The sequence below is a fragment of the Podarcis filfolensis genome, assembly GCF_964270895.1.
Source record: "Podarcis filfolensis genome assembly, chromosome: 2".
NCBI lineage: Eukaryota > Metazoa > Chordata > Lepidosauria > Squamata > Lacertidae > Podarcis > Podarcis filfolensis.
The window spans coordinates 53,956,904-53,969,104 of NC_139605.1; the positions used below are offsets into that span (position 1 = coordinate 53,956,904).

Here is a 12,201-nt window from a genome sequence, read left to right on the forward strand (position 1 = left end):
GGAGACTAGTCTCATTACTGCCAAGTTTATATAGCCACACTTGGCTAATCTGCCATCCATCATTCAGCATGTGGACCATTCAGGTTCCAGTTCTGGGTGCAGCCTGACCATGTGATTGAAGTATGTGACTGAGTTGGATGACTTATGTAAGAAATGAACTAAAGTGGAACAGTCTCCCTTGTGGACTCTCCTTCCTTGGAGGTTTATAAGCAGAGATTGGATGGCCATCTGTCATGGATGCTTTAGTTGAGATTCCTGCATTGCAGGGATTGGACCATTGGGGTCCCTTCCAGCTCTACAATTCTATGATAACAAAGAGGTACAATAGTACTGATCCTAATTCTTCAATCATGCCCCTTCATGTGCCCAGGGACACCCACCCACCTACCCAGTGAAAAAATGGCCCCTCCTCTTCCATCCAATCCATGGCTACTCTACTTTATGTGCCAAGGAAGTCCATATTCTGCACCACATTGTGTACCAGTTTGTTCACCTACTCTGCTGATCAAAAATCATGGTGTGAAGGGCAGCCAGGTTTTTTTTTAAAGCAGACCTTCCATCTCAACACCCTCACTACACTTTTTTTGGTATGAGCTTTCGTGTGCATGCACACTTCTTCAGAAGTGAAGTGTGTGTGCATGCACACGAAAGCTCATACCAAGAACTAACTTAGTTGGTCTTTAAGGTGCTACTGGAAGGAAAAATTTTTTTTGTTTTGACTATGGCAGACCAACACGGCTACCTATCTGTAACTACACTTTTTTTGTGGGGGCAGAGAGGTGAGTAGGGACCATGAGACCAAGGAGAATGCTACTTCTGATCCTCCCATGCAGTGGGTGAGTATGACACTCACCATTAGAATTGTAGCCTCTACACTGACGGATGGGGTTGCCATGCCGGACATCCTGACGCCTGCTCCGCCTGTGATAAGGAAAGAAGCAACCAGGTGAGTGGTTGGAATTTTGGTCCTTCCAAGGAGCAAGATGATGAGCCATTCATAATCCTTTTGTCTTTCTGGCCAGCCCTTGTCCAGTGAATCCTAGATTAATTCTGAGCCAACTACGGAAGATTCAAATTCCTGCCCAAGATCCATTTCATGTTTTGGAGCAATCATACTCTTTAGCATTACCCAGATGCACTGCCTAGAATTCATTCAACAAAACTTTTTCCTGCATTTCTCCTAGGACACTGTATGAAGTAAACCTTCCTTAGCCCACCTCTGAATTCCACTTTATATCAATAGAACTAGTTTCCTAGAATATTCCCTGTAAGGCACTCCCAGAACTCATGAAAATAACCTGCTTTGAACAATGACCCCACAGTCATTCTTTGAAGTCCCTTTACAGGGCATTCCCGACAAACAACAGTGGAACTCCAGTCCCTTCCATCCTCTCTGCCACACAGTACCTCTTGGAGGAAGCAGAATAGCGAGAGCAGGACTTCCCATCCCAGGCACAATAGGGGTCCCTGGCCAGGCAGCAGTCAGCGCAGGCTTCTCCATACACATCACAGCGGTGAAGAGCCAGGTGTGTTAGGCCAATGGCTGAGGACACGTATAGCTGTTGCTGTTGGGTAAGAGTGACAACCAGATGTCAATGAGAGGATAGGTAATTCTGCCCCCACAGTGTACTGGAGGTGGGAATGGAGTGAGGGATATGATTTCTTGAGGAAGTGTGGACAGAAAAGCCTCCCAAGTGCAACCATTCAGAACAACTCTGCATTCCAACCCACCTCCCAGCCTCTAGAGTGAGCTCCTTGTAGCAGCAGATACTCAAGGGAAATGGGAGAATGACTAGAATGGAAGGAACTCCACATTGCTCCGTGTTCTGCAAAGATGGTACCAGTGACAAGCAGTCAGAGAATACTCTTTTGTTTCCTGAGCCATCGCTATTTCTGGCCTAGTATCTAGCCCAATAAGCAGACATACTTCAACCTTCATTTAGATATACTCACCCTTTTGGAAGATATGGTCATCGTCCTGATGGGAGCTGGAACCTATGAGGAAACCAAATTATGGCAATTAATCTGGTCTAAGAGGGTGGCTGCCCTCCCAAGGTCTTTGGAGTAGTTTAAAGAGAACACAAAGGAAAGACTTAAGAATCACAGTGGACAACACCGTTTTACAAGACAAAACACTTTCATCTGAGGAGCTGGGGTGATGTGACAATCCTGTGAGAGCAATTCTATCACCATCTTCAATTAATTCTCAGCATATAGGTAGATGTATTTTATCCTAACAATCCTTGCAACACTACAGGAAGGTATTTATTTATTTCATATTATTGAACTTCTATCCCACCCCTCCTTTCAAAGGAGCCCAGAATTATTAGCTTTGTACTGCATCTGGCAGGGCTGAGCCTCAGAGAATATTGGTCGGCCTAACACCACATACATGTTCTGCAGCTGAGAGTGAAATACAGTATGAACAAGGAACTTCACTGCTCACACTCTTCACTACTACACCACACCCATTCCCAAGCCATGTGCTTCATGAACAGCAAGTGATCATGTCTTTCGTAGGCTGTGCAGTGAATTACCTTGAACACTTCCACCTCTTCAAGCATCAGTTCTTCTGTTTCCATGTCATCTTTGGGCAGGACTATTACTTTCTGGACAGTGCCACGATCTGCAATATAAGGGAAGCACACAGAGGGGAATTAGCAACACTTGGGTCTTTGCTCTTCCTCCTTTTTCTGGTATGCATCATGCTGTTGAAATGCTAGTATCAACGTTGTGGATACTCTTGAAACAGGATCTATGAAATGATGGTGGCTTGCTCCTGTGAGAGTGTATGGCCCACGTCTGATGCTTCTACTCCAAAAGTTCTCCATAACAGAAATGGTTGGATGAACCTTCTTGGGGAAGACTTCTGTAGTGATGGGGCCACCACTGAGAAAGTCCCATGCTTTGTAAGAATCTACAACTGTTTGTTGTATGCATACTCCACATTAATATTTTATAATTCCCCAACCCACAGTCCTAAGAGGAGTGTGTGTGCATGGGGAGGAAACATAAGAAGCATAACATATAAACACATAAGAGGGGAAACTGAAGGATTGAAGTTAAAGGAAAGATGCTAGTGTAAATGTATTTTCCGTCTATAGTAGTGTGAGCATAACAAACTCAGTACTGTCAGAAATGGGAAATGAAAACAACTACATGGAAACCTCAGGACCACCTGGTGTATAAAAATAGTGTGAAAGGCATATGCTTTATCCATATGTCTTATCCATCTTAGGATGAGTGTTGCACCCAGTTGGGAACAGTATTGCAGCAAAAGCATGGCATTTAATTAACTCCTGTCAGATAACACCCAAAGAAAATAAGCATTTAAAACCCCCTGAATGAAATCTAAAAATTTGCTTAATTTATGTTATAAACGACCTGTCTTTCAATTATTACCTAAAACTTCTCTCTCTCTTTGAACTTATGTGCTGTCTGTGTACTTTTTTAGCCTCTAATGTATCAATCACAGTGTCATGGCCAGTAGTATAAATCCATGAACTTTATAGAGACCAAGCCAGCACCTCTCTGAACCATAGCCCTATCCAGTTTGGATTTGAGAGTGGGTGTATGACAGTGCCTTCAGGGCATGATGCATTTCATATTAGAGACGGTTGCCATATGTCTGAAATTTCCCGGATATGTCCAGGATTTAACCAGCGAAAACAGCATCCAAGGGGATTTTCCTTAAAAAAGCTGAACAACTTTTGTGTCTTGAATTTTACTTCTATAAATATGGCAACCCTACGTTAGAGGCACAGGTGCCATTTTAGGTTCTGAGACAAGTGTGCCTGTGTATAGATTTCACTGTGTGGGGAGGGCAAGAAGAGATTTATAGCAAGGTTCAGAGTCCTGCACTTGCACATGAATAAAGTTTAGGGTATGTGGGGGGGGTGTCTATCTTCGTCTATCTCCAGAGTTATAGGCGCTTCTGAGGAATAAATGCATGTCCTCTGAAACACAGAATGGCAAACCATTCCTTTCTGCTCTTTCTAAATTGCTCCCCAAAAAGCTCATGACTACCTTTTTTGGAATGGTGAGCATGCAGTTTTGTAAAATACCAGTTCATGTGGATGGAGAGGAAAATGAAAATAGGCACCTATTGCCCAGGCCACCACGTCACTCCCCTGTTTACAACTTGAACTGAATGCTGCACAAATTCCTGTGATCACACAAATTTATCTGCTTCTTTATGCAACAGGAAGCAACCAAGACCTAGAGATTTGTTACACCTGTGACCAGAAAGAAAGAGGAAACTCCCTATAGGCAATAACAGGTGGCGGCAGCACTGTGCACAGCTGCCTGGGTGCTGAACAGCTAACTTGGTAGGCCATGAAACAGCTGTGCAGAGACACAGCATTTACCAGCTAATGAGAACTTTCTGGGTCGTTAGCATTCCTGACCACCTGCTTTGAGTGCTGGCTGTGCTCCCTTGGCCTGCTGGGAGACAAGTAACTCGCCTCCAGCAGACTGGACCTAGTGCAGATGCTTTCTATCACCATTAGTTGGCTAGGCATGTTCTCCTCCCTGTGTTAGTTTTTCTACTGTTACACATCACTTCATCTAATCTGTATGCCTCTTTGTTCAAACTACTCAACCAATAATCCTACTGTATTCCAATTCAATGGAGTAAGTTTGCACAGAAGCAGAAAAAAGTGCAGCTGTGTCTGTGTTACCTACAATGGCTTCCTCCTGTGGGAACTGGAGTCATAAGAACATAAGGAGAGCCTGCTGCATCAGACCTATGGCCCATCTAGTCCAGCATCCTGTTCTCACAGCAGCCAGCCAGGTGTCTGCAGAAAACCTGCAAGCACAACATGAGCACAAGAGCACTCTCCCCTCCTGCAGTTTCTAGCAACTAGTATTCAGAAACATATCGCCTCCAGCCATGGAGACACAGCATAACCTTCATCCTGGCTAGTAGCCATTAACAGGCCTATCCTGCATGAATCTGTCTCTCTTTTAAATCCATCCTTGATGGTGGCCATCACTGCCTCCTGCAGGAGCAAGCTGCATAGTTAAAACTATGCGCTGCATGAATCAATGTTACCTTGTGAGGAGTCCATCTGTTCTCAAGGCTGGGGGCGGGGGGTGAATGCTGATTCTACTAAAAGAAAAAGGGTTCTCTTCCACTTATTTGCTTAGAGATATAAAGGCAAGGTTGAGCTTCTGACTGGCTATTGTTGAAAACAAGAGGCTGGACTAGATGACAGTCTATGACAAGGGAGTTCTTATATGTTCCACATCACAAGTGCTCAGGAGAGTTTTATATTTGCTCAGTACCGAGAGACCACCTGGTCCTTGCATCTGGAATGGGTCTGTAGGCACCAATTAATAGGAAAAGAGGAATCAATTTTGGTTCTGGAATGTGACCTGAATCCCTATTTCTCCTCTTGGCATAGATCTTGCACCAAAAGGAATTCCAAATGTGCTCCTGCACTCCTGAAACCGTATCTCATGTGAATGGAACACTGAAAGCTGGACTCTCCAGTTCCCATCATTACCTTCCAACTTGCTGCAAAATCTTATCAGAGCTGAATATCCCTAGAAAGCGAGTCCCAGGTGGTTGCCCCAGTGAACCAACCCAAGTGCTATTTGTCCAGGCTAGGGGAATGTTGGTGGGTGGGAGGTGTTTGTGTATTCTCTTCAGTGCACATCAGTGGGTACCTGTGCCCAGGAAAAGCACCTCATAGCGCCCGTCAGCTGCATCCACCTGGTCCACGGCAATAGTTGTGAACTTGTAGTTGACGTTGGTCCTCACCACTAGTGGCTGGCGGTGTATGGGGTACACGCCATTGTACATCATGGGATGAGTGCGCATAAAGTTGATGACCTCATCTGGGTAGTCCTTGGTTGACTTCATCAAGGGTGTGAACGTCCCTCCTGGGCACTGAAAACCCAAGGGAGAAATACAGAGTCAAATTGTGATATATGTTGCAGTCAACCACCCTACCAATGCATGAATTGCTCTTATATGCCCATGCTACAAAACAGGAATAACTTACTGTCTGCAAACGCAGTCTAGCCCACAGGTGCTTCCCATCAGCCTCCCAATAGAACTTGATCCCAAGGGCCACCCCAATAAATATAAGAGCAGCCCTGCTGGTTCTGGCCAGTGGCCCACCTAGTCCAGCATTCTGTTCTCAAGTGGCCAACCCATGCGAAGGCTGCAGCCTCAAGAAATGTCTTAAGGCTGCTTTTCACAGCTGGATTCTCTCTCATGTGAGTATGGGAGTTGGCTGCTGGGGTGCATCAGGAGACGTCCCTGTCAGTGCCTATGTTGCTTTTCATTCTGTGGAGAAGAGGCACTTAAACAGCCTTCCACTTTTATCTTGTTTGGGGGGCAGATAATGAGTCTTTGGATGGAATCATGGTTGCCCAGTATACAGAATTGGATTGTAAGATCTCCACTCTGTGAACATCTCACCCAAGCTGACTTCAGTTTCTTTAACATGCAGCTCAATACGGTACCCCTTGGATGTTTTCTAGCACTGAGGGATACACTTTTGAAAGTCTGTTACTTTTGCTGAAAGGGACATTATTCCTCGGTGTTTTTAGTAATGCTCACACAAACCTCTGAATCCTATATGACCCAGCTGCTGAGCAGTGAGAGCCAAACACAGCCTGTGCTTTGTGTTTTTGGAGGCCTCTCCATAGCTGTATCTGTACGGCCAAGGCTGTATCTGGCTCTTTTTGGCCCTCCAGGATGTATGAGCAAAAGAGACCAGAGAGCTGAATTCTCCCGGCCAGTAAAATGAAGCAATGAGTTCTCCTTATTTGTAGGTATTTTGCCAACAAGGAAGGGATGCCAGCAAATGAGTCCAGAGACCACCAACCTGGAGAGGAAACACTAATCAGCCACCCACACCGTGGCCAAATGTCAAGCAGTGAGTGGGGCTGAAAAGCTGTTGGCTGCAGTGCACCAAAGGATATAGATACCAAAGGAAGCTGGAGGAGAACAAGGAAGGCAGAACAGTGCAGAGATGGAGAGGGAGAGGGAATCAGAGCAGGAGGAATGAGGAGGGGAATGTTGGGCTAGGGAGAGACTGTGTTAAACAAGAAGCGCAGCCTAAGACTTCTCACCAGCAAGCATCACCAATAAGTTCCTTCACTGCAACCTCCAACAGTGCAGAAGAGGAAGTACTCATGTACATATTGTGTTAATGCCACTGGACAAGCCAGCACAGTATGACGTATACTGGTTGGCAGTGGTCCTCCAAGGCCTCTGGCAGTTGTACACTCTAGTCCTGCTAGCCAGAAATCCTTTTAGCTGGCAATACAAAGGATCCCAGCTTGGCCCTTCTGCATGTGCTCTGCCACCAATCTATGGTTCCTCCCCAGGCCTACCATTCAATAAGTATGTTTTTTCTGAATTATTATTAAATGGCAAATATTACCTTACATGCATTCATTTAAAACTGAACACCTGAAGCTTCTTTCTACAGAATCAGACCATTGTTCCACCAACTGTGGAGCCAAGCCCAACTTTTCTGGCTTAGAATAAATTTTCATTGCATGCAAAATCCCCCAAGGAAGAAGCAATAGGTTTAAAATACACTGAATTTTGTTCTGTATGAATAAGCTCTTCTCTGCATTCAATTATGTTTTGTGACTCATTGGCCTTTCTAAACTGGAACTCTTTGCTTCAACAGGATCAGGTCTCCAGAGTCTCAGATGGAGGTATTTCTCAGCCTTGCTTCTTAACATCCTTTAAGTAGAAATGCCAAGGAATGAACCTTCTGCTCGTAAAGCCTGTGCACTGCCAATGAGCAAGGCTCAATGTGATTCCTTGCACCATACAGGAAGCTCACTAGCCAAAGGTGCATGTAAAAGTGAGCAGTCTGTTTCACATGTACACTCTTCCAAGCATCTTGCCATTGCAACATTGAATGTATGGTATGCAACATTACCAAGGACAGATAAGCATTTACAAAACCTCTGGGCTTTGAATGTTGAAAAACATATTTGCACTGGAGTGGGGACAGTGCCATAGAGTAATAAGTGATCATCTGAAGATCTCCCCCATACTTACTGTGCCTGGACGTGGATAGGGCATTTTGCCTGTGTAAGGCATCCACTGGTAGTTGGGGCCTTCCTTGTGGGCAAAAGGCCCATTGAAGACCATGCGGATGTCAGCCATGGAGTAGACACACACAGCAGATCCTTTAAACACAGACCTGTGCAAGGAAAGGGGTGGGGAGCTGTATTAGTCCAAAGGGTGGCTATGTCCTTCACATATAAAAGCTGGCTGCAATGTTCCATCCTTGCCTTCAGCAGATATTCTCAGGCATCCTGACCTCTTGGCTGTCACAGCTGCAAAGGGGAAACATGTTGTGCATCTCTGCTCAGCCTTGGCTGCTGGCAAGCCCTTGAAATGTCCTTAAACTTTTGTGAACATGTGCAATGACATAGACCCCAGAGAAACAGGGATTTCCTGCCTGGCACAGAGCACCAAGCCAGAAAAGAGGTGGGGGTGGGTAGGATAAGACAATGCAATTTTGGTGCTCTGGGGCCAGCCTCAAGCAGCTGCTGGAGAGTTATCAGGCCACGTCCCCAAGTTATAACATTCCAGGATTAGTTGTTCCAACCACAAGCACTGAGAAAAATGGCATAAGCTGCTGCTGCTTGCTGGTTTAACAAAGGACCTGACGCCCTCTTGACCCGGCAGAGGCGTAAATAGATCCTGATGTGTGTGTATGTACGTACTCCACCTGCCTTCCCCAGGGGATCAAGTCATCAACTACAGCTGCCATAGCTAAGTTTGTGGGAAAACCCCAAGCTTGGCAAGCAAGTGCTTCTGGGCTGTATTCCAGCTCTGCCAGAAAATTCCAAGGTGACCCTGTCTAAGACCACGTTCCCTTCTTGGCTAGAAATGGAACACATCACCACAAGATGGAATGGTGTCTGCTTTTGGAACTTTTTCTGTTTCAGAGTTAAATCTGGGGTTTTGCCTTGTATAGTTGTGAGCGTGAATAGGCATGAGCATGGAAGGAAGGTCTCCAAATTCTGTTCCCAGAGCACTCACCCAGAGGCAGCAAAAACAGCATAAATTATGGGGTTCTTCACATCCTGGGTCTGCTGGATGAAGACGTCCTCTTGAAGAGAAAGGAGAGAGTTAGCAACTCATGGCGTGTCTTTTTGGAGGGGGGCAGGGGTCTGAAAATAAGAACTGAATACAGTATTGCCTTGAGATAGTCAAAACAGAACCAATTCACCGAGGACAGAATTGGGCATGACAAAAGACACATGTCTGCTGCTGCTGCTGCTGTGTCTCTTTCCTCCCATTTTTTGGGTAACGTCTAATAGAACTCACCATGTGGAGTGATGCCATTGCGCTGGGCATTTTCTTTCTGGCTATAGTCATTGAGATGAGGCAGGTGCAGATACACACGTTATGAAGATGCCATGCTATACACTTTATGTTTCACCCGTGCTACTGGGAAGAAGGTGAAAAAACTTCTAACATCTAATTTTGCCTTAAGTGAAGTGAGGCAAATAAATCAGGAAACTTGGAAAGGCAAGCTGGCCCAGCCCAGACCTTGGGTCAGGGTCAAGCAGATATAGGACCACAGTTGACTATGCCAGACATTAGTCAAGCCAGACGGTGGCCATAGTTAAGCCAGGTCAAGTTAATTTGTTATGACGTGCGTTCCAACTAATGTCCTTAATAGTAGCTAATAAAAACTTTTGTTCTTTCTAATAAAAAGAATGGTAAGTCATGTCAGTAGGATTGAATTGCCTATTTATACGACTTTCATATCAGGTAGAGATGTGCTCAGGTTTCTTTCTCATTTAGATTCACATTGCGATTCCACAGTAAGGCCTGCACAAGAGTGTCCCATAGTTGTCACTTCTAATTCAGCGCCAGCTGTGGCAGAAGAGAATACTCTCACTCAGGCAAGAACAATGGCTATGGTGAGGCTCGGAGTTCATTCCCTCTCCAAGAGAAGTCAGGAAATCAAGGTATCCTACAGACCATCTGGTAGTGATTTTGGGAAGTAAAGCAATTGTAGGGAAAGGGACAGTGCTAATTTGCTCTCTAGTAGGAGACAATCCACCAAAGGCCACTGAAGGTGATAAAAGCCTCACTGGGGTTGTTCGCAGAATGACCAGCAGCCATCTGTCTGGCCTGTGTTGAGAGAAAGCTGGATGACAGCCCACTAGGAGGTGGGTCTGCTGCCTTTGCCAAGAATGGGATCCCCAACCTCAACTATGCCAATGTTGGATGCCTTCATTTTCTCCTACCCCCGAAAACAGCAAGACCAAGTCAAGCTGACTCCACACAGCATTTTCACAGTGGGATCTCTCTCCCCATTTTTTGATAGTTGCTGAAAGCTTGTTAATGAAGCATCACAAAAGTACTTGTGATGGACCTCAGCTACAATTTCAAAATTAAGCTGAAAACCTTGTTTGGAATGAGCTTTTACAGCATTGCCTAATATGCAAGGATATATTTTCTGCTTTTGTTTAAAATGTTTGCTTTAAGAAAAGCAAAATTTGTTTGAAGGGCCTTTTTACTGAAGCATACTGCCCGACAAACCCTTACTCAAAAGAAAACGTTAATGAAAAAGACATTGCTGTTTCTTAACCTCTTCCTTTCTTCTTCTATCTCAGCCCTTTCATTTAAGCACATGTGGCTTTCCTCCAAACTGCCTTTTACAATATCTTCAACCTGCTCAGATGCCACTGTTAGTTTTCCTACAGCTTTGGCTAAATGTCAATATTTTACTTATCCGAACAAGTGTATCAAGAAGCATATGGCTTTGAGAGCCTTGGGTATTATTTTCTCTGATTGTGGCACGCTGAAAATTAGCTGAATATTTTTCTATTATAATGGGAAATCTGCTAGGAATGTTAGGGTTGTGGCAGATCCTTAGAGAACTATACTAGATAATTACGAAGATCTCTTCAAGCCATAAAAACCAACTGCCTTCTCCACAAACATTGCAATTTTCCTATATACAGTGATTCGGAGGTCAAGTACTGGGCACCTTGTATTCCTTGTATTCCTTGTTCTCTCAAGCCCCAGGAGACTATTAGTTATAGATTTTTGCCATCAGCACCCCAGTAAGGTAGGTGAAATTTTCAGTGCTACATTTGAGTCAAGTTTCTTCAGAGCTAGTCCCACTTAGGTATCATCAGATTTAATCACATCTGAGTTTAGAGGGTAGGCTATTAGTTTAGAATGGATAACTTGCAGGCATGTATAAGCCCTGGTAATTCTTGGTTTTTTTTTAAAAAAAGCATCGAGTACATTGGCCAACTTCTGTATTCATTGAGGACCACTCTATTCTTCACAGGAAAGCCTGGGTGCCAGAAGTGTAGACTGCTGCACAGACCACCAGAAGTACAGACTGCTGCACAGACCACCAGAAGTACAGACTGATGCACAGATCACCAGTATGGGTATTTGGGCTCTGTAGTAACATTACCATCACTTACCAGGCAGGGCTTCACAATTATGTGCTTAGGAACAGCACTACATAGAAATATGGGCATGCAACATACACAATCCACAGGAAATATGTAATGTTGCTGTGAAGTGTATTTCTATTCCTAACATTTGCGGGGGCAGGGGGATTCAGTGAAAATGGTGTGCAAACTTCTGACTGTACCTTGATTAAAATTTAGGGAGAGCTGATAGGAGCTCTGGAGAGTAGACCCAGCCCACAGGCCATTAGGTGGAGATCATTAAATGTCTATGCCTCCACTAGTCAAGGCCCCTATTAAGATGTCAGGTCACTTAGCATTTAAGAGTCCTGTCTACCATACTCCCCTTCCCCCAAAACGTCCCATTCCTCACTGTACTCACGGAGTTCATCAAAGTGTGTTTCAATCCCATCAGGCCCTGGCACAGAGCAGATGAGCCGTGCTTTCAGGAATGTGCTCCATTTATTCACCAGACAGCAGTGGCCTCCATCATCATTCTAAATAAAAGGAAAGCAGTGTTCTGGGATACAAAAAGTGTTATGAAAGCTACAGTGCTTTTGCCTGCAGCCACATCAGTGTTTGTAGTGTGCACAGCTAGGATTGGGCTATCAGACGCACAACTTTTATTCTGTACACTTCCGTACAGTGGGACACAACAGAAATAGGGCAAAGAGTAATGACCACAAAGGAGTGCCCAATTACTCCAGACTCCCAGCTATTCACAAGCTATACCAAAGAGGACAATATAGGAAGGAGGAAGCAGAAACA

The 12,201-nt window shown here is 44.8% G+C and overlaps 1 protein-coding gene across 7 annotated transcripts in view; it reads right to left on the bottom strand.

Annotated features, from left to right (window-relative positions):
• SEMA3F (semaphorin 3F) overlaps positions 1 to 12,201 on the bottom strand; it is a 125,502-nt gene that overhangs the window by 4,766 nt on the left and 108,535 nt on the right. For all 7 annotated transcript variants that reach the window (XM_083603329.1, XM_083603335.1, XM_083603331.1 and 4 more), the window contains 8 exons: positions 11,816 to 11,930; positions 9,029 to 9,098; positions 8,036 to 8,180; positions 5,671 to 5,893; positions 2,538 to 2,626; positions 1,954 to 1,995; positions 1,408 to 1,565; positions 854 to 921 (listed from right to left, as the gene is read on the bottom strand). In XM_083603329.1, coding sequence (XP_083459455.1) covers positions 854 to 921; positions 1,408 to 1,565; positions 1,954 to 1,995; positions 2,538 to 2,626; positions 5,671 to 5,893; positions 8,036 to 8,180; positions 9,029 to 9,098; positions 11,816 to 11,930 — 910 coding nt within the window. The remainder of the gene's footprint in view (positions 1 to 853; positions 922 to 1,407; positions 1,566 to 1,953; positions 1,996 to 2,537; positions 2,627 to 5,670; positions 5,894 to 8,035; positions 8,181 to 9,028; positions 9,099 to 11,815; positions 11,931 to 12,201) is intronic.